Genomic DNA, 22568 nt, shown 5'->3' on the forward strand with positions numbered 1-22568 from the left:
ATCCACCGTATGCATTGGGTTGTTAACTCATTACGACTCAAATGTTCTAATTGACATTATTTAATTCTAAGAATAGACTTGCTAAACTTATTTGTATTGTGGGAAATCTCTTCTTTCAAAATGGACTTTTTTCAAAATGCACTAATTTATGGTCTTACTTGTAGATTTTGTACCAATACTTCTAGATTAGAGTACTATTCATCAAAGTAATAGTACTCTTATACGAATTGACAGTCTTTCAAGTCTGGCTATCTTACAGCGATGTGTGGTATTTTGGGACGGGGGAGGTAATTGCCCCAAAGTCAGACGATCGTAAGGCTAAGACCTTTTCATACCTCTTCTAAGTATGACTTTTTTACGTTCTTTTGGTTACATTGGTGTTGTGACGTCACATCGGTGATGCAGCCACTTGCTCTTTGCGGCGCTCAGTGTCTCCTGAGGCGCTTGTCCATTTCATTGGTCCGCTCCGTTCGAGGGCGGGGACGAGGGGGGGGGGAATTCCCAGACGTGTCTCTAGAGCTCTGACAAATATTAATTTCATCACACATCGACACTCATTCTGCTCGGGGAGCCGGAAAGAACAACCGTCTGTGTCGAGATAACGCAATATGGACGGTGAGTACAACTTCTCTAAATTGAGAACGAGGGAGTGCATGTGACTTCGGTCTACGACTGCAGAGGGAGAGAACTGAATACATGTATTCATTATTGAATTACAAACTACATCCAAAGTAAATATACGAACAAAAAAAAAACTATCAGTTTTAAATGACCATTTTATTAGAGCATCTCGTCCCTGTTAGTAGCGCACTTGGACTCAGAGCCTGCCTAAAACGCGCCCCCTCGCTTCCCTTCCACAGCTCATCTGCCGCCCTTGCTGGGGGACAACCAACATACAAGTAAGTCCACATTTATGTTAGTTTTCAAATGTCATGTGAACGCTGGCGAACATCGCTGGCCGTTTCCCCTCTTCGTGGTCGTTACTTCTTGCTTTCTACTTCCTCATTTATTTTAATGGAAGGCTCGCGACAAAGGTTTTTTTTTATTGACAAGGGTGGGTGAGCAGGTGGGAGTGCGGGGGCCAAGGAAGGAGCAATTGTTGAGGGGGGGGGGGGGGGGGGGGCTGGCCTGGCCTGGCCTAGTACTATGGGCTGGTAGTTACTTTTTTTTATTTTTTATTATTATTTTATTGCCATGGGCCCCCCCTGGGCTGTGGGCCCCTAGAATCGTCATCACCTTTCACCCCTTTACGACGGCCCTGCCTAAATGTCTATTAGGGATTGCATGCCAGTTTGGCTTTGCGCCTTTCTTCCTGAATGTAACCTGGTTTAGAAGCGTTGTGCCAAGGTTTAGCGTAGTGGCACTGGCACTAAACGCGTAAAACAGCATTGTTTTAATGGAAGGGTGTCAACATTGTCAGACTTGGAGTTGAAATAAGTGCCATGCATGAGGGAAACATCTGTCCTTTTACTTTAATTAGCTCTAGCCCAACACTATCCTGCGTCTTTATTTTTAATCATATCTCTCACCACGGCATTAACCACAATCATAACCAACACTACGGTGCACTGGGCCTACTCGTGGCCATTACATTTGAATTACTACGCAAAGAGGTTCATGATTAACGGGCGGTCTTCCACCATTCCTGGTTCCCTGCAGTGGCTGTACCAGAGGTCCAGATCTTTGAGCAGCCCAAGCAGAGAGGCATGCGCTTCAGGTACAAGTGTGAGGGTCGCTCCGCTGGAAGCATCCCCGGGGAGCGGAGTTTTGACAACAACAGGACCTACCCAAGTATCCAGGTAGATAGAGACACACACACACGCGCGCACACACACACACCCTCCTGGGGACACACACAGACAGGTGTTCTGCAGGTGGGTGCGATTCCAAACTCTTAAGGCTTTGCTCACTGGGATGGCCCTCATGATTAACTGCATCCTGTTGATTAATCACGTCCTCCCATTATGGGGAACACCTTAATTGGCACCAACACCGTTGGTGCACACCTTTCCACCAACAGCATGATCAGAAGGGTTCTCTACACATAACACACGTACAACTAAGAAGTTTATATTGCGATGTAATTTAATAGATACATTCACAAGTTCAGTGGGAGTAGGCCGCCTCTGCATCTACCATCACCTGTTGCAAACACTGCCCAGCTGGGCACTTTATTGACTTGTGTCCCACTCCTCTGTTTTTGTTAGGTACACATGTCACATGTTTTTAACCAATAAGATATCTGTTAATTATCTGCCTCGTTATCTGGCCGTTAATCGATAAGTTATTGACCTCCAGTTTGTGACCAACCAAGGTAAATCTCTTATTGTTTTAAACCCAAGTTTTAGTTAAGAACTCTTCTCCCTAGCTGTGAAAAAATACCAAACTGTCGATTACTTGTTGGGTGTTTTGCTCCCTAATCTCCTACGCCCTCACTGCATGGCTCTACTCAGGTGTAAAAGTCAGACGAGTATGACCGCAGTGTGCAGCCCTATAGTGAAGACAATAGAGCGATATTGGGCTTAGAATTATCAGCTCTCTCTGCGTTAAATGAATTAGCGGAGTAAAGCATAATCCAATTACTCATCATTGTCCGATCCTTCATTCGACTTGATTTATATAGGGCATCCCAAACTTTTATGATTTAGTGTAGTTATAACTCAATGCACGTCATATGAGTCGCTATTATGTAAATCGAGTTAAAAATGCATTGCTGTGTCCTAACCGAACCCGACCGATCTCTTTCGTGTAGATCCTGAACTACTGTGGCAAGGGCAAGGTGCGTGTTTCCTTGGTGACCAAGAGTGAGCCCTACCGGCCCCACCCCCACGACCTGGTGGGAAAGGACTGCAAGGAAGGGTACTACGAGGCGGAGTTCGGGCCGGAGCGCAGGGTCATTGCGTGAGTACCCCCAACTCTCTCTGTGACCGTCCTTTTCAGTAGCATTCCCTGTTTGTCCTTTCAAGGAGAAAAGCTGTCATTAGTCTTATCAGAGCACATCAGGGCTCAAGGATTTGAACATTCAAAGAACAATTTTGGATGAGACATGTGAAACACACAAACAATGTCACACATCTACACAATATTAGTTCAACAGTGACGAGGTTTGAAATGGGGAATTCCCCAAGTCACATCATCGCTCTCATTGCCTGTTTTAGAGAGAAAGAAGGATGAGTGTGTGTGTGTGTGTGGGAGTACCCAGTCACGCATGTCGTGTTTACGTTTATCGCAAATTATATTGGCTCTGATACCATCAGAGATCAGTCTTGTATAGCCTTAATGAATTGATCAATCACAATAATAACTAATTTAATTGATAAATGCCACATATTCGGTTATGTATTCCCAAAAAATGTGGTATGATGTAGCATAGGGACAGCGGTGTATGGAGTGGTTTCCACTTCAAATACAGTTAAAACAGCCATGTTAAAAGGAATGGGATGTTTTAAACCATCAGTAACGAACCCAAACCTTTTGGTACCGCGGTTTACCCTTTGGTACTCAGACAAACCACATAATCGATTTAGTTTGTTATTCCAAAACCAAACCGACTTTGCCATTAAAAGATTGAGTGATGTTGCATGGGGTTTTGGGAAGGTATGTGGGGTGTTTGTGGAAGTAGCCAACTTGTACTTAAAGAGATGTCTGTGTCTTCCGGCGCTAGCTTCCAGAACCTGGGCATCCAGTGTGTGAGGAGGAGGGAGGTGAAGGAGGCCATCATGCAGCGAATCACCAGAGGAATCAACCCTTTTCATGGTAAGCTCTCTCTCTCTCTCTCTCTCGCTCTCGCTCGCTCGATTCATCTCCCATTTGAGAATTGCACAAATGCATCGGTCTGAGACATTTCAGTTGTCAGTAGCTTTAAATAGTCTTCCTCCTTAATGGTGTGAGGGTTGTCAGGTACTGACTATCACGTGTGACGCGATCTTACTGTCTCTTTAAGATCGCGTCACATGTGTGTTGATATGCCGGTCGGCGTGATGTCTGAATTTAACGGTTTTTATGTGACAAAAAGAACGACCTGCCGTTGCTTGTCAAGGTGAGACATTTTCTCTTCCCTTCTTTTATCGCAATTTCTCTTGTCGTGCGGTTTGTGCACGTGTGTGTGTGTGTGTGTGTGTGTGTGTGTGTGTGTGTGTGTGTGTGTGTGTGTGTGTGTGTGTGTGTGTGTGTGTGTGTGTGTGTGTGCGTTTCCGTGTATGTTTGTGTGTGAGCTGCAGGCTGCTTGGCACATGCACACATGACTAACTGGTGCGACAGGCCTGCTTTTATAGTAGTAAGATGTATTTATTTAGCTAACTATCAACCTTCCTCACACAAATATGAACGAAAATGGTTGAATATGTGCTTTTTGAGCATTTTGTTTCTATGTAGTTGGCCTTGCGTGTGATTCCCATGCTGGGGAAAATTGTGCGTCTGAAAGCAGTGGTGGTTCAGTGGGCAGCCCCCTGCCTCACCCCCCCGGCGTGTGGTGCAGACAGATGGCTGTGGCGGCAGCCGCCCCTCATGTACTAACAGGAGTTGGGCTCCACTTCCCCATTCCATCTTGACGTTGCTCAATCCAGTGTGGCGCTGGATGCCACCGGAGAGCTGGAAGCGCGGCATTCATTAACAGCCTAGCGTGCGGGGGAGGGGGAGGCAGAGCAACGCGGGGCTTCCCCATATTTACAGCAACGGCACTTTTATAGGCCTTCTTCTTTGGCGAAATGACATGGTTGTTCGGCTACGTTTTTTTATGTTGAGAGGGCGAGGAACGTACGTGTGTGCGAGCGCGCGCGCGTGCGCGCGCACGCACACACACACACACACACACACACACACACACACACACACACACACACACACACACACACACACACACACTATGGTTAGCCCATGGTTGTAGTTGTGCTTTGTGGGAGGGACGATTTTAGTATCTTGGTTCTTTGTTGTTTCGTAATCCAGGAGAGTTATACGTGGTTCCTCATTGTCCATGTCACAAGTTCCTTGTGTGAGACTGCAGCAGTAGAGCTGGAGCACTATTCAACCCCGCCCCTTATTGCTTTTCTAATGCTAATGGGATGGATGTGTACAGTGTGCAACACTCAAAGCTGTCTTCCCAGTGATCTGGTACCCAGATCTGTTGAGAGTATCAATTTTGATTAGGTTGTACGCATTGAGAGCCAATTTGTTTCTTTGTTCATTCAATCATTTGTAGGTTACTATTTTGAATAATCGATATTGTCTATATAAAATCCCACAATCAATTGAGCCACATGTTTATTGTCCCTCGTGCTATGAGAGATTTGGAGAACAGAAGCGAGCGGAAAGATTGGTAGGTCATTTTCTCAGCAAGATTTATTGTAGCCCACTATTATTCTTACTTCACTTCTGCTGTGAAACTCGCATTTCCTGTGTGCAGAAAGAGTCTCATGCAGTCTCTCTCATCATTAACCAGAGCATAGAGATCTGCATCGTTTTGTTTGTGTCTGTACACGTTTGTGTTGGAGTGTTCCGTCAGTCACCAGCACCAACGTTACGTTTGTAGTTTGCATCAGTGCTTCAGCGAGCTTGGTCTTATGTTGGTCCACAAGATGGCCTCAGGCTTTGAAATCCTATGAACCCTTTCCCAAAAGGATCATCAGATATGGCTCTGGGGCTGATATGGTTCTGGTCTCCTCATTACTCTTTAGCGCAGTCTACCACAGCAATGATCACTATACTTAGAAATCTATTTTGAAATATCAACACAATATGACTGCTTGAACTGTATTACAGTGCATCTAATTTGCAGGCAATATGATCCAATCTGGTGATTATTCTAGCTATGGCAGCTCAGGTGATAGATGAATGTTATTCACATGATGTCCATCCCTCAGCTTGGTTAACCGGACTGAACTGGTCTAGCACTCATCCACATTCTGGGTGAGTCATGTCGTAGAACTTGTAGTGGTTGTGTATGACACCCGTCTCCCACTCTAGTTTTTTCTCTCTCCCTTGGCCTCATTCTCAAGGTACATATTAATACCAATAGATATGCACATGCAAATCAAGTGGGCACACACACCTTCACACTCTTTCCAACCCATGGCCAACGCACTTGAACATGCTACACAAACAAACAGCCAGGTGATCTCTCTCTGTCTCTCTCTGTCGCTCTGTCTCTGTCACTGTCACTCTTTTGCTCTTTTTCTCTCACCCCCCCCCCCCCCTCTTCAACTCTCATACAAAACAAGAGGTGTCAATATATTTTCCGACCATATATTTTATCTTCTTCTCTCTCCCTCCCTTTCACTTTCTCCACCGTTGTCGTTGCCAAATGCAAGCTTGAACCTATCACCCAAACACAAAGTAGAAATACGGGTAAGCACCATTTGAAGACGGTGCAACTTGGTACAGCCAACAGTAAGAGGCACAGCACTTATATTCTCTAGAGAGGAGGGGAGGGGATTAGGAACAACAGTTTATTGGTAACTAGGGCATCCATTCACATACTAGTCCAAAGACATAAACAGATATCTTCTAGAGTTAGTCAGGCTTTGTCTTTTTTACTCCGGGAGGGGTCAGTGTCGTGGTTTGGTGGATGGTGGTGCTGGTGAGGTGGAATGGTAGAAAGTCCGGGGTCATGTTCTCTACTCCCCCTCCCTAACCCCTGAATCCCCTCCACAGGAGGCATGCACGTCCTCTCCGACGCAGGCATTCGTGTGCTCAGTTTCCACCTGAGGAGGAGTGACGTGGTCGCCTCAGTAGGTGGTGGGCCGGGACTCCGCACAGCAAGTCTGAGTTTAACCCTGAGTTTTTTGAGCGGAGAGCAAAGATGCAGAGATTTGAAGGAAGTCAGTGGGATGTGAAACTTAGTTTGTGTGGGTGTCTGTTGTTGCGGCGGGAGGTGCATGTGTGCATCTTCAGCAGGTGGTGTGTGTGTGTGGGTTCGCTGGGGTGGCTGCATACTACTAACTGCTGTGTGTAGGCTTATGCCGTTGCGTGACGTATTTGATGGGGAGCCATGGTTGAGTTTGCATGAGGGTAGCCTTCCACCCCTCCCTCACCCCCCCCCCCCTCAAACCAGACAGCTAGTCAGTCTGTCAGACTCTCGTCTATGTCGGGGATAATATCCAAGACTCCAAACCATAATGAATGAAATAACCTAATCAGTATGCAATAGCTCTGCTATATTGACCTTGTGTCTCTGTGTGTGCAGTGCCCAAGGAGCAGCTCGTGCAGACCGAGGAGTATGACCTGAACGTGGTGCGTCTCTGCATCGAGGTGTTCCTCCAGGACCAGAGCGGACATTACTCCATCAAGCCCCTCGTCACCAACCCCATCTACGACAACCGTGAGTGACCACGCTAAGCCCCCCCCCCGCGTCATCTGGTCAGCCCTGCAATGAGATTCGGCTTGAGACATGCAGGCCCCACCTGTGTGGTGATGGATCTGCATCACTGCCATTTACACCAATTGTTGGTAGATTTGAACAGAATATTACAATTTATTTAATCTGTTGTTCAATGGTCTTTTCTCCACAAAGTTTGAGAAAAGACCATTAGTAAATCAGAACCGTATAAGATCACAAAATCAACTACATATACAGTATTATCACAAAAAATGTATATCTATCTATGCTATATATATATATATATTCAAGACCAGAAAGCCTTCATTATTGCTCAATTCATAATTAATCAATAATCCAAAAATGACCAGACATGTCCATAGCACATGGCTCTAAGGTGATTAGCAGCTAGCTTTATTCTCAACTGTTGTACAGACAGAGGCTGTTCATTGTTCCGCACACACACAAAGAGAAAGGGGAAGTTCTCTGCACTCACTCAACAAGCTGCCCCGTTACCATAGTGCACTTCCTCTTTTCTAGCAGCCATCATGTGACTCGATCAGTTTAAATTCTAAACCGAAAGCGCTGTTGTTATTACACTCCCTTTTTGGTGAAAGTATCCCCCAAAGATAATGAATTTATCTTCGTGTTCACGGATCATTTTCAATTATACACGCAGGCTGCTGTCTAATTAACCAAATTTGTAACCCATCACTCTATAAACTGTCGTCCATGACCATTAAAGGCTGCCTTCGAGACATACTGAGCTATCAGAAGACGATGTTGGATCTAATGTGTGTGTGTGTCCTCAGGTGCCCCAAATACGGCTGAGTTGAGGATCTGTCGAGTCAACAGGAACAGTGGTGCCGTTAGGGGAGGAGATGAGATCTTCTTGCTGTGTGACAAAGTTCAAAAAGGTACACAATCTAACCCAATGATCAGCCATTAAAAATGATTTTGGTGGGGCGGGGCAGGAAGTTGATTTAACGCTCCAACCAGCAAGGGCAACGTGAGTGTGCGCCGGTGTGTCGGGGACGTCACTCTGAAGTGGGCTCTGATTGTCATCCGAGCCCACTTCAGAGTTACGAGGGCAAAGATTTCTTTAAACCAATTTGGCATCATCAGGCTTGACTCACGTTCTTTTGGGGGGGACTGAGAAAAATCCAACCCATACCTCGGGATAGAAGAGGCTTAATGCAGGTACCCCCACATGTTCCTAGTCCCTATTGTGGACCGACAACCTGACGGCCAGGCAAGACTGTTTCTCAAGACCTGCTATATAGTGTTTACTGTCGGAGTCAGCCCGGCTCTAAAAGGCTTGCAGTGGGTAGGAGGCCTCAGCTCGAAGGGATCTTTTTAAAACATGTCTATCTTATCACACTTGGTTATCACTTTATTTGTGTTAACATCTGCACTCATTTATTTTCCTTCCCCTCAACCGCCATTCTTTGCCATCAGCCATCTTTGTGTTCATTCATTCACACATTCGTCCATCTCTGCCCTCCCTCTTCCTCTCTGCCTCCACCCGCGCCCCTCAGACGACATCGAGGTTCGCTTCTTCACCAAAGAAGGCTGGGAGGCCAGGGGCACCTTCTCCCAGGCGGACGTCCACCGGCAGGTGGCCATCGTCTTCAAGAGCCCCCCCTACTACGACGCCTCCATCACCAATCCCGTGGTCGTGCAGATGCAGCTGCGCCGGCCCACTGACCAGGAAGTGAGCGAGGCCATCAACTTCCATTACCAGCCCGACGACAAAGGTGGGAAGTGTTCGAGAGTGGTAACCAACGAACCTCAGGGTTGCTAATTCGTGGCACTCGGTTGAATAAAACAAATAGGATCGTGTTTTATTGGCCAGCGGTTGCCAGCCACTCACACTGTCTTCTCTACGTGCTGCTGATTTTTCTTGTCAGAAATCTAGATCAAAAGACAAAGTGTAGCTAAGTTACTGAAGACAGATACATTCACCTCGGTTGTAGCGCATGTCCAGATTAATGATATAAACTCGTGTATAAAATGGCTGATGGTCATGATATACTTTTTAATTATATATTCTCTCTGTTAAATTAACCATTTCACTGTTTTTCAGACCCGTATGGTTATAACGAGAAGAAGCGGAGACTGGAGCATAATTTCCAAATAAAGAAGTCTGATCTGTCAGGTAATTAATAACGTTTATTTACAGTTCCCTGTGTCAGTGTGTCCCATTTGCTGTGTTGGGTTGCCAGGGTTAACAATGGTTTGGAACCCAAATCACCCCAACTAGTAAAATACGTTGGATCTCACCCTTTGATCCTCCTCCTACAGCTGGTTCCCTGACTGGTTTGACAGCCAACCGGCAAAAACTAGTACCATTTAGCCCCATGATGGGCCACAGAAAAGGTCAGTGTTTCAGCCTGGCTCGTACTTTGCTCGTCCTCCCATCCACGATCAACTTAATTTGACCCGCTATTGTCTTCGTTCTTTTTTCTTCAGACAACAATCCAATTCCGAGGAGCCTCGCATCGGCAATGCACCAAACCTCTGTAGCACTTAACACGGCCTTCAACCTTGCCCCTCCACGCACCTCCGGGTTGCCATTTCCTCAGCCCGCTGGTGTTTCACACACCCAATCGTGGCGAATCCCCAACCCAGCATTCTCCATGGACACCATCAGGACCCACCCACTTTGCACCATGAGCCCTGCAGGGCACAACGTTAGGCCGCAGCAGCCTAATGCTGCCTCTGGTTACCCTGCTGGCACCAACCTCTTACCCGAGCTTTCCGTGAAGGACTTGCAGTTTTTGGATCCGGAACTCCATGGTTCCTTGATAGGCCAGGCACTACAACAGCCCCAGCATTATTTCTTTCAGCAGCCACGGCAGCAGCAGCAGCAACAACCACAGCAGCAGCAGCAGCAACAACCGCAGCAGCAGCAACAGCAGCAGCCGCAGCAACATCAGCATCAACAACTTCAACAACACAGGGTGGAGTGCGGCACGGAGACCAAAGGCCAGAGCATTCCCGGTGCCCAGAGCCATGGTCTCCAGCCTGCATGGTCTGGTGTTGCTTCCCCTAGCCCCATGGAGGGCACCTTGAATGGGCCAGGAGATGGCATGGGCAACCCAGGGCTCGGTAGTTTTCCCCTCTTGGAGGGGATTGAGGGAGATGATTTTATCAAGGGTCTGATGGCCGGATGGCCTCATAATGGTTTCCAGGTGAAACAGGAACAGGTTGCTGGTGGACAGGACAACCGTGCTCCTTTCATACAACCCACGATGGAAAGTCAGGGTATCACTTACACTGACCTGCTTCCAAGGCCCATGAACAATGGCATCAGCAGCGAATCAATGGCACAAGACGGCGGCAATAGCTGCAAACATCCTAATCCAAACAGCCGCATCCTCCAACAAGGCTACTTCTCCTCTCTGGCTGACTGGGTCAATCAGACCAATGACACGACCAAGTGACTGACCAAAATAACTTGGGGACAATTGAGGATGAACAAAATGCAATGCCTCATTTGAGTTGCTCATTTGGAGGCTGATGAGTTTTTTTCATGTATGCAGTTAGCTCTTATGGTAGACCAAGGTTTTGCAATCTCATTTTAGCACTGGTATCTTTTCAATGCAAATCTACTGCTGTCTGAGTGTCCTCTGGGTACTGGTAGCATATAGGTGGGTGTGTTCTCATAGGAGGGAGAGTTGGATGGATGTAAAAACATGTCTCTAACATCAGCCAGCTAAACGGTAAACAATTGGTATTGGTCCCTTTTGGATAGTGTTTCGTCATTGTTTTACCACCAGTTATATCAACAACGCATTGGGTAAATGTTATGTGTTTGTATATATGCTGTATATTTCTGCAACACTCAGGCTGTAAGCGGCCATCTTGCCGACGTGCTCGAAACACGGCAAGTTAGGGAAATTTCCAATGAGGAAGTGGGAGAAATCACAGTCACCAGCGGCACTGTGACGTATTTCCTTTGTAATGACTATGTCATACCACTGTGCTCGTAGCGATCCTATGAAAGTCAACAGAGTATTGGGTTGTGAACCCTTTACAATACACCTCTTGTTTTGTTTGCCCTTTACCTTGTTCTTACACTATCTGTGGGCATCTGATGGAGACTGTGTGGCTTTTCCAGGACCGTGGGGGCAGGGCGGAGCTATGAACAGACTCGGATTGTGTTTAGCTTAGTAAATTGATCTCTCACGCCATTGGTCAGTGTACGGCTGCTCAACAATCTCCTTTCAATTGTTTAGAAAAAAAGGTACATAATACTCTGCTTAGCTTTTAGTGGGCATACATATAAATCGCACATTCCTATGTATTGCACTTATTTCAAGACAAAATGTTGGTAGAATGGGACCTTTTTGACACAATAAATGTTTAATGACTAATTCCAGTAGTTCCTGTTATTTTCTTGTCTCTGTGTTGCTATGCGTCGATCCATGGTAGCGTACAACCTTGTCTTGACCTATTCACAGAGTATGTCCTTGGATAACACTAGAGCACTATGTAACTGGGTGTCTATCATCAATTATAGCTCTATAAAAGAACAGGGGGGGGTGAGATGTTGCTATTTTATCACCAGGTGTGAGCTAGCATTACAAGCCTGTTTTAAATCTGCCATTCCATGTGCGTTAGTGACATCACACATCACAAGTGGGAGTGTCCGCCTAGATATATACCTAGAATCAGTCAACTAGCCTAACCAGTGGACAGTTGCAAATTTTGCTTTCCTATCATTCCTAAAGATGGACACTCATTACAAGTTACAAACTTCTTGTAATGGCTTATCAAGCTCACACCTGGTGGTAAAACAAGGGCCCTTTGATGGAGCTTCAAGAACTTTGCTTTTTTTTACTTTTCCTTTACTATTTAGTGTTCTATTGCATTGTAATAACATTGCAAAATGGTTGACAAACTATGGGGAAGCAGGGTGGCATGGGGAACATGGGACGTCCCACATGCTACAGCAGAAGACCAAAAACTGAAAACGGGAGAGTAATGCCATACTTTCTGTTTCATTATGCCAATATTTTGCTGAAGAGAAACTACTTTAGTGGATCTAGTTTTCGGAAGGGGATTTTAATTATGATATTCCTCAGCGGCCAGCCTACACAGTGTTCATTAATAACATCCAACAGACATCCACCAAACAGGATGTTTTAGCTTATCTTCCTACTGGAAAGAGTTTACTACTGCTGGCTGATTTTGTGTTTGTAGTTAGTCAATTACACGCTTACAGATCCGCGCCTCCAGCAACATGATTGTTCCAATTCAAATTTAACCCAGTGTGCCGGAGTCAGATTAGTGAGCCAGTGGCGTTCAAATAGCCACATTTTAGGATAATCATTATCATAACCTAGATTTAGAAAATGTGTTTGACAGTGTGGACCAGGAGTTGGTTTGGAAACCTATATGGTGCACAATTGCATCCCGGCGGGATTCCATAGTGCCCTCGTGCTATCGGTGTTACTGAACAGAATTGGTAACTCTTTATAATAATGTTCAGTCATAGGTAATTGATAAGTCTTGTGATAAGCCTTATGACTAATCATTAACAAAAAATGCATATACATGTGCAGAGGATCAATATGTGCACGGCCTATTCAGTGGACTGTACGGACTGTTGACCTATCAATTATAAAACTTGGTGGACACTCCCACTTGTGATGTCACTAGCAGGAGTCAATTTTGACATGGGTGTTGGGTGTGGTTAATCAACATCATACCTGGTGGTATTATAGGAGCCCTTTTAAGTAGCAGTTATCAGGAATCTGCAAATGTGTATTAATGTTTTGTTAATGATCATCAACTAAAGGCCTCCAGACTTAAGTTATGACTTAACTTTATTTAAAGTGTTACCAAAGAATCATTAAGAACACCTACCAGGGGATGAAATGCCAATTTTTGGCATCATGGATCAGAGGCCTCTGGGGTATATTCCCAGCCTGCCTACTCTTCATAGACTGCACCATGAATACAAGACTGTATCATGAATACCACAAAGACTGTCAGGCAACCTGACGGAACAGGTTCAGTGTTGGAGGTGCTATGTTGAAATTCTAATTTGGTCCGGGTAGAGTTCCCAGAGGACTTTGTTAAGCGAACCAAACAAACCACAGGCCGCTCGTCTATTGGAAAGAAAACTATAGGGAAATTTCTTGTTGCGGACAATAATACAGGTGCAAAAACAACGGACTTGGGGTGTTTCATTTGCTATCAAAACAAATCAAAAAGTACACTATTTCTACCATTCTGTCACCGAATGATTTAAAAATGTCAGTGTTTTTATGAGTATCCGTTTTGCGATGAGTGCTTTCTGATTGCCCCACTGACCGTGACTCACTTTAATCTAGGCAAAGTTCACAGATACCAAGCTGAATATGTTTACAATCTCAAATTGGCAGAAGTGTAGGCCCTAACCCAGAATGCATTGTTTATATTCACTTCCTATAGTTGGGGCGAATCACGAGCACATCGAATCGCACCAGAGTTCACTTGGAAGCGGACCCCCGCTTTTAAGGGGACCGGAGTTTGGCTGTTTGGTCTGTAGAGTTGACATGATTTCAAACCACCACCACACAAACTTCAGGCTCACAATCTGCCGAAACGCGGCCCTCAGGGTTAGATCAAAACACAGATCATGCACCTCAGTTGTGGAACCAGAATAAGGACAATGTTCAGTCAGGTTCCATTGGCTTAATGTTCTTTCGTCATTAGGTGTAAGGGAAATGTCCATTTCCTGCCACACGACGTTGTTAAATTGGAAGGCAGGACTTGTCGGTTTGATCTCTTTTCTCTTGTATTTGGAGACCTTGGTAGGATGTACTCAGCTTCCTTCCTGCCTCGTGGTTAACGATGCCACATACAGTAGCTCAGCTTTCAGGCCTAATTCATTCAGAAAAACGTCTTTAACTCATCGTATTTCTCTCGATTGCTTGTTACCTAAAATAACTAAATTCCATGTTCATCATTGGCCATCATCTTTCATCATCAAAAAACCTTATGATAGCCTATTAATAGTTTGGCTTGAATTCAGCCAGTTTGGTATATAGTAGGCCTAAACATCCTGTTTGATGAGAGCACCTTGGAGACTTCATTATAGTGGGGCTGGTGATTGACCATAACAAAATAGCAATGTAAACTGATCCTTCAACCGACAGGTGAGATGGTGCCGAACCGAGTTCTGCCAATTCAGTTCACCTTTCTAATGAGGTCACCCTAAACAATATTGATTTTTTTCTTTAAAAAAAGTAAAACAGTTTCACAAATGTTGCAGTCAAGTACCAATACTTCCGTGGCCTACGAGGAGGACGTCATCAGCTCATTTGGAAGGCACTTTTCTCTTGAATTGGGAGACCTTGGTGAGACGGGGTTCCTTCCTGTTCATGGTAAAAGAATAACTGCAATTTTACTACAACTGACAGGATACACACAGCTACTGGCGGGCTTAGGCCTACTTTAAGAAGTCGATGGCTTGCTTGTAGCCTAGATGGATGCATGCCTAATTCATTCACAAAACAAACGAACGGATCACAATGTAACAGCTACCTGTCGCTTGATTTATTCCCTGTCATAAAATAAGACAAAAAATAGCCGCAGAAGCGGTATTAGGCTAAACAGACATCCTACAGACATCAGATATCCTAATACTACTTTGTGTCTCAATTATCCAAAAATGTATTGACGTCCACACTTTGAACTGTCGCGCGCGTGCGCGTGCCTGTTATTGCCACTGATCTGAGTTCATCCCTGTACGTCCGAGAGTGCAGTCTAGCCTGTTTTATGTGTTATCGGTGTCTCTTCCTTTAAAAGTGTTTCATAACGATGTGCCGGAAGAGGCATGCTAGACCTGTTCAACGCCTCTTTCCCGCCAAACTCCACCTCTGCTGTACAGCCTCCACCTTCTTCTCTCATTCATCATCATAAATCCTCCTTCCGTTCATTCGCATCGTGACTGATAGGCTACTCTCTGCCGCGTCCCTCCGTCATCAAGAATATCTGAAAATGTGCCTCAGAGGCAAGACACCTGCAAGGGGAAGACTTGCTTTGAGGGCATTTGACTTTACTTGTTACCTGCAAATTACAAACTTCATTGAGCACATTTTAATTATAGACATGTGTGTGGCTTATCATACAAGACATAAGACAGAGCAGGGAATGTCCCAGAAGCACAACAAAATAATTGACCGGAACAGCCGGACTATCAGTGACGTGTGTCTTTTACACATTATTGGCAACAGACCCGGTATGTATCATTGTTAGATAGTTCAGAGAAAACAAGTTTGAACCCTGGCACTATAGCTATTTAATAATAGCCTACTTAGGCTATGTGATGCAATCACTGGGTAAAGAAAGAGGGGCTTTACCTTGGCCAAATCTATAGGCTATATTTTCCCTGGTGATGCATTAAAGCATCGTTTGGATATCTAGATTTAAATCGAAATCGAAATGAAAGCATGCATGTCTAACACTAACACACATTCACACAGTCTTGTACACACACACACACACACACACACACACACACACACACACACACACACACACACACACACACACACACACACACACACGTACACACACGTACACACACACACACACACACACACACACACACACACACACACACACACACACACACACACACACACACACACACACACACACACACACATACTGCATCATTCCTAGCATTTGTGACGGCTTGATGTCACAGTTGAGGAGTCGTGAAGGTGTGGGAGGAGGCGTGAAGAGAGCAAGGAAATAAGAATGCACTACCATTCTCGTGACATCAGTCTTTTTGCACGAGATCGGCATCCACTCCTCACTCAAGCGAAACACCTACTCGATGATAACACCACAATGACATAATACAGCGTCTCTCTACTGCGGCCGTGCACTGCAAAAGACCCCGCCCCCTATCCCCCTGCCACCCTCCCACAGCACTCAGATGACATCAGAGTTTGTGATGTCAGGTGGTCCGTGATTCACAGACCCCCAGAATTCGCACACTCACACACATCTTTCATACGTTGGCTGCACACGCTGTCTTCCCCATACAGTTCGGTGTAATGCGTGTCAGTGTGTGTGGGGTTGTGGGGGTTACCTTTCAAACCAACGTCATAAGCCCGACACACAGGCATACAGATCTTTCCGTTGACAGGATTGGAGTGTGATGTGAAAGTGTAAGCTTTACAACTTGTACAACTTTAAACCGCTTTTGTGGTCTATCTGTAATAAATAGAGATGATGTATCATGATGATGTAGAATAAAGATGTAGAAGTAGCTATTCATAGATTAACTTTGTTACTACTCATCCTGATACAAATATTATTTTATAATCATTATTTCGCTCCCTTAATTGTAACTCAATACCTGAACATAATAAGTGCTGATTAGTCGATCTAAATGCAAAGCCCACTTGATATATTTTGCTAAAAGAAAATCAGTTATAAATTTAAACAATCTGCAATGTGAAAAATGTTATACAATCTTATACACTCCTAATGTCTAAAAGAGTGTTCAATTTAGCATTTATTTTCGATATTGCAGAATTTAAGCCTTCTAGTCCAACTCTGTGATATTATTTATACTCACTGGCCTCTTTATTTAACTCTGCATGATTAAAAGATAACAAACACTGGACAAACAAATTATAACTGAAAGTGTGCAAAGTAGCCTATAATAGGCCTAGCCTTCGGGTGTTTTTTCTGAATCTTTTTTTTTCTAGATTTGCTTTATGGATATATTTGACTTGCACAACAAGTATGCCAATTATAGCCTATTTCAAATTGTTGATAAGGAAAGCATTGGCCAGGAAAATGTATAGTTCATAGGCTTGGGTTAAGAGGAAGTTTTTGATTTAGCCAAAATCCCTGGAAGGCGTGATTTATAGTTCCCCGTTTGGTTGAAGGTTCTATGTTTATCCCACACTCTTTCGCACATTGGCTGCACAGGTTGTCCTCCCCTAACAGGGCGGTGTAGTGGTATCAGTGAAGGGTGTGTGTGTGGGCAGGTGTGGTGGTGGGGGTTAACTTTCAAACTAACGTCATAAGCCGCCCACATATAGGCATCCAGACCTTTACCTTGACAATATCCTTTTATCTCAGTCTAATGCAAAAGTTGCAAAATCAGCTTTTATCCAGACTCATTTCTCATGCCTGTGATGTTAGGCGTTCAATTAACATAGTTAATTAGTCTTACACTTTTAAAATGTTTCTTTGGACTCTATCATTTATTTTTACATTTTGAATAAATCCCATTAAAGCAGGATTTATCTTTCACCATAGATATAACTAGAAAATGGATTAGGCATTACAATAGTTTAGCACCATACCATAAACCATGCATTTTCCATGGTCACATTAAAGGTCCCATGGCATGCTACTTTATGGATGCTTTAATACAGATATTAGTGGGCCCCTAACAGAGTATTTTAAGACATTCCCGAAATTCAGCCGTGTTGCAGAATTACAGCCACTATGAGCCAGTTGCACATTGAGCATTCCCCAAACGCGCCGTTTCGGTGTCTGTAGCTTTAATGCAAATGAGGAGGAGAGAGGCGGGTCAAGGAGGAGGATGCGGCCCTGAGCAGCTTGCGGCCATGCGGTACCATGTTCTCCGTTTACAGTGGATGTATCGCAATGGCGAGGCGCACACAGCCTTTGGCCGTGTTCTGTAAATATTCTAGAACTTCTGGGTGCTCCGGTGGGAGTCCTGGAGCTCTATATCTAAATGACATTATATTATACAACAATATCATATTATCAAATATATATTATCATGGCCAAAAACTGTGTGCGCCAAAGTTCCTTTCCCCCAATTCCTTCTCAACCATGGCTGAGATAACCCCCACTACGAATCTCGTTGTGGAAATACCAGAGACGAGAGTCCGACGTGTTATGCGCCATAACACCAACAGCAGAACGGCTATCCAAATAACAAAGAAGTGTACAACATTTGCGTCACAGTCCTGGAGCTCTATATCTAAATAATATCATATAATACATAAATATCTATATGATCATATAATACATATTATCACATATTATCACGGCCAAAAGCTGTGCAACGGAAACGTTGTTCACTCCTCCAGTAAATAGGACGGACCTTAGCTACTACTTGGCAACGGGAAGCATTCTAGTCCGCTGAGCTATAAGTAGGGAGCTAACGTTATGTATTGTGCACATTTATAATTCAATACTCTAGGATCTATAGCATATAACCGTTGTCTGATTAAAGTTTAACTCATAATAATGGATAATAACACACGCAAGTTCACTGTTAACTGACTACCACTTCGGAGCAGGATACCTAGTGCTCGTTTTACACCGAATGCAAGTTTTAGCCTCTGGGGGACCATAGGCAGGCTAGGGGAATTCATATTAATGTTAGAAAACCTCATGAAGTGAGTTCATGCCATGGGACCTTTAAATATGTTATTGCAGTGGATTGGACTGCTCAGACGCATGAGAAAATTGGACAAGGGCACATCCTGCTGGATGTTGTGGACAGGTGCAACGGCGTGGGTCCTTTATTTTTAGTTGATTTTACGTCCAAGGCTACATTAGTCAAACGAAAAACTCAAACCAATTAAACAGTTAAAAAAATCGAATGACATTTTTGACAACACAAACTAGAAACCAACCAATGAAAGTTTACCATCTTAAACCATAAGGAGATCGCAGTAGTAGGCTACAGTCTATCGGTTTTCTGTTGCAACTACTTTGGTCTGACAGCAGTGGAGCGAAGCAGTAGGGGAGAGTACAGAGTTCAAGATTTGGTTGATTTTTATATATTTAAAAAAAAATCCAGATGGCTTCTCAGCCTCCACCCAAACCGTGGGAAAGAAGGATCCCGGGTGCAATGGCAGCACCTGTCAACTACCGGTAATCACGTTTATCTGTTTGGTTTATAAGACTTGTTTATAGTTCTTAGGCCTAGATGTTAGCTACGGCTGCTCCGTTGAGTGTTGTGCAGGCGCAGAAAGGCCCCAAGTAGCGACAAAATACAGTGGTGTTCACATTGTTAGGCATGTTCTTTTAACATTCAGTGATGTTTGCTTGGTACTTTTTAGCTTACGACTGAAATACTACAACACGCAATCATCAATAAGTATATTTGGATTAACGTTAACGCCATTAGTGGGGATTGTTTACTAATAAACCAGTTACACAACAAGTTGTTGTCTTTTTAGGCAGCCATTGTATTACAAGTAAACATAAATGTATGTTTATGTTGCATGCATACAGGCAATGCCGAAAGCACATACACACATTTGTGTTCCTAACTTCACTTGCTGTAATATAACTTAACACTGCGTTTAATTGACGTGTCTCTAAATCAGTCAAATAAATGCATTCTTAAAATCCAAACAGTTGACTCTGTCTGCTCTACAGATCCACAGACTTCTCTGTAGGACCAGGCATTCTCCCCGGCCCGTCCACTGGGCCCCCTGTCCTGACCAGGATGGTGCCTCCCCTACCCCCGCGCCCCGTCCAGCACCAGGCCTACCGTCCAGCCTTGAACTCCTTCGCCTCCTCCTACAGCCCCTATGGGAGCTCCATGTTCAGTGGTGGCGGCTACAGCCCCTACAGCTACGGCGCTGGCGGCGTTGGCGGCGGCTATGGCATGGGGGGCATGGGGGGCTATGGCCGTTTCCCCGCTGCGGTGGAAGACGTAGCCCCCAGCCGCTTCGTGCAGCAGGCGGAGGAGAGCAGCCGCGGCGCCTTCCAGTCCATCGAGAGCATCGTGCAGGCCTTCAGCTCTGTCAGCATGATGCTGGACGCCACCTTCTCGGCCGTCTACAACAGCTTCCGGGCCGTGCTGGACGTAGCCAACCACCTGACACGGCTGCGGGCGCACTTCACCCGCGTGTTGTCTGCGTTTGCGCTGGTGCGCACGCTGCGCTACCTGTACAGGCGGCTGCAGCGGATGATGGGGTTGCGGTCGGAAGGCGAGGTGGAGGACTTGTGGGCGGACAGCGCCAGCGATGCGTTAGCCCGCGGGGCCGGGCTGGAGGATCCAAAGGCCGGGGGGGTGAAGTCGTGGCCCATCTTTTTGTTCTTGGCTGTTGTCCTGGGGGGACCCTATCTAATCTGGAAGCTGCTGAGCTCCGTCGACGGGACGTCAGAAAGTGGTGAGACAGCCAGGAGTTATTACTGTTGGTTTGTTTTACATTAAACATATGATTTTACCCAACGCAAGTAGCAGCTAAGGTTTAGGCATATTAGTCTAGGATGACTACAGGCAGGCTGTGGACATTTGAGATCGACCGCAGCCATTAAACCATCTTAAACCCTGACATGGAGAGTTTCAAAACCCTCTAGCTTCACCTCATGATGTCATTGGCCGGGTTCAGAAAAATGTTCAGACAAAAGAAAAAAACAAACAAATTGACCATTGAAATAAGACACTTATATTCTGCGTAACTTGAATTAATAATAATTTAATAACTGGCCTGGTTAATGTCTGACTGTATGGAATGGCCTAAACCACCACAAATACATATTACCAGACAGCGTCTGCCAATGTTATAACGCTAGCTGATAGATTAACACAAAAAGTAAATGATTAAGCTTAAGAAATATGTTGATGTTCCAGTAACGATTCCAGTCCAGCTCAAAGAAATACCCTTTGTCATCAACGGGCTAATGTTCTTTTGTTCCTTTATCTTCTCAGCCAGTAACTGGGCCAGTGGGGAAGATGACCATGTGGTGGCCAGAGCCGAGTATGACTTCATTGCAGCATCTGAGGAGGAGATCTCCCTGAGGGCAGGAGACATGCTCAACCTCGCCCCCAAAGGTGACCCCCTCATGTTGAATTTCCATCCTCAATGATGTTCATTTATTTCATTCCACCTCATGGTAGTGGATGATGTGTACCACCCCTTGACCACCACCTTTTCATATCATATCCTACTTGACTTCATCATCACTGGTGGTAGCTTCTTCAGTCCCATTTGCATCATGGTCAGGGGAATTCGTTTTGCAGACAAAATGACCATAGTGGGATTTCTGTATGGGGTTTTGGGGTTGCTGTGTGCATGTATGCTGTCAAGCACTGACTCAGGGCTCTGAATATCAGAAATGTATTTCAAAAACATCTGATCATTAACTATATTATAGCGAATAATATTGACTAATTGATATTCAAAAGATGCTTGAGATAACCTTATTTACTGAATAAATCCTTTATAGCAGAGAAAGGTTGAAGAAATTATTTTCTCACTGTCATCCTAGTTAATGATTGTAATGTTTATCATGGCAGAAGCCATTATCTGCTTTTCCTGAAATCCTCAACACTCACACAATACAACACACAATAACTCCCTCTCCGTTCAGACACTCATCTATTTATACTTTTTCTGTTTCCCAGAGCACCAGCCCAGGGTACGTGGCTGGCTGCTGGCCAGCGCCGATGGCCAAACCACAGGCCTGGTCCCGGCCAACTATGTAAAGGTCCTCGGCAAGAGGAGGGGCCGAAAGCTAGCTGAGCTGGAGAGACTTGCCCAGGCCCAGGGAGAGAGCGCTCCAGCCACTCAGACAGCCTCGGTTGCAGGCCTTCCTTCAACCCCATCTCCTAGTATTACTCCGGGTCTCGGTTCAGCCACAGCTTACGCCTCCACTTTTGCCTCTACTTCAGCTGTTTCTGAGCAACTTCTGGAGTCTGTTTACAGTGAATCACCAACAGTCAACTTCAATCTGGGAACACAAGACTCCAGGATGCCCTCTAGCACAGTGCTGAATATTTCCGATAAGATAGACCTCTGAGGTAAAGGTTTAGGACACACCTTAATGCGTACATGCAAATGTTCTGTATACACTTGTGTTTATTTAAATGGATACTCTATTTGTCTTAGTGCTGCCATTGCTACTGATGGCTATAGATGCTAATATGAAGACTTCCTAGCAAAGACATACACAATCCAAAACTGACTAAGGCATCTTGTGCTGCGATTGAATATGTGAATTTCAGTTGTTTCTCTTCAACTAATTTATGTGAAGAATAATCTTAATATTTGAGTTGACGTATGATTTTGCTTAATGGTTTACAGAAAGTTTGTTGCACAAAACCTGAACAGTAGGCTATATGGAAAGCAATAACATTGTAAGTAGGTTACTTTTATTACTGACCTTTCAGTACCAAAATCTGGATTTACACTGTATGGGCAATTCGAAAATAGTGGGTAATTGTTTGTACAATTCTGTCTTTCAACATGTAATTATGTAAATGAAATATAAATATTTTGAAAAATGTGTTATT

The 22568-nt window shown here is 44.7% G+C and overlaps 2 protein-coding genes across 2 annotated transcripts; both read left to right on the forward strand.

Moving 5' to 3' along the window:
• The first annotated feature begins 494 nt into the window (after positions 1-494).
• On the forward strand, positions 495-11692 carry rel (v-rel avian reticuloendotheliosis viral oncogene homolog). Its single transcript, XM_030378483.1, has 11 exons — positions 495-615; positions 861-899; positions 1660-1799; positions 2753-2901; positions 3665-3756; positions 7181-7315; positions 8125-8229; positions 8851-9069; positions 9399-9470; positions 9617-9691; positions 9785-11692. Exons 1-11 carry the CDS (start codon positions 609-611, stop codon positions 10756-10758), a joined length of 2007 nt encoding a protein of 668 aa, XP_030234343.1. The 5' UTR covers positions 495-608; the 3' UTR covers positions 10759-11692.
• A 7157-nt stretch (positions 11693-18849) lies between these two features.
• Positions 18850-22566, forward strand: pex13 (peroxisomal biogenesis factor 13). The gene is made up of 4 exons (XM_030379597.1): positions 18850-19192; positions 19703-20442; positions 20985-21107; positions 21681-22566. Exons 1-4 carry the CDS (start codon positions 19119-19121, stop codon positions 22073-22075), a joined length of 1332 nt encoding a protein of 443 aa, XP_030235457.1. The 5' UTR covers positions 18850-19118; the 3' UTR covers positions 22076-22566.
• The last annotated feature ends 2 nt before the right edge of the window (positions 22567-22568 follow it).

This window comes from Gadus morhua, chromosome 15 (assembly GCF_902167405.1).
Source record: "Gadus morhua chromosome 15, gadMor3.0, whole genome shotgun sequence".
Taxonomy (NCBI): domain Eukaryota; kingdom Metazoa; phylum Chordata; class Actinopteri; order Gadiformes; family Gadidae; genus Gadus; species Gadus morhua.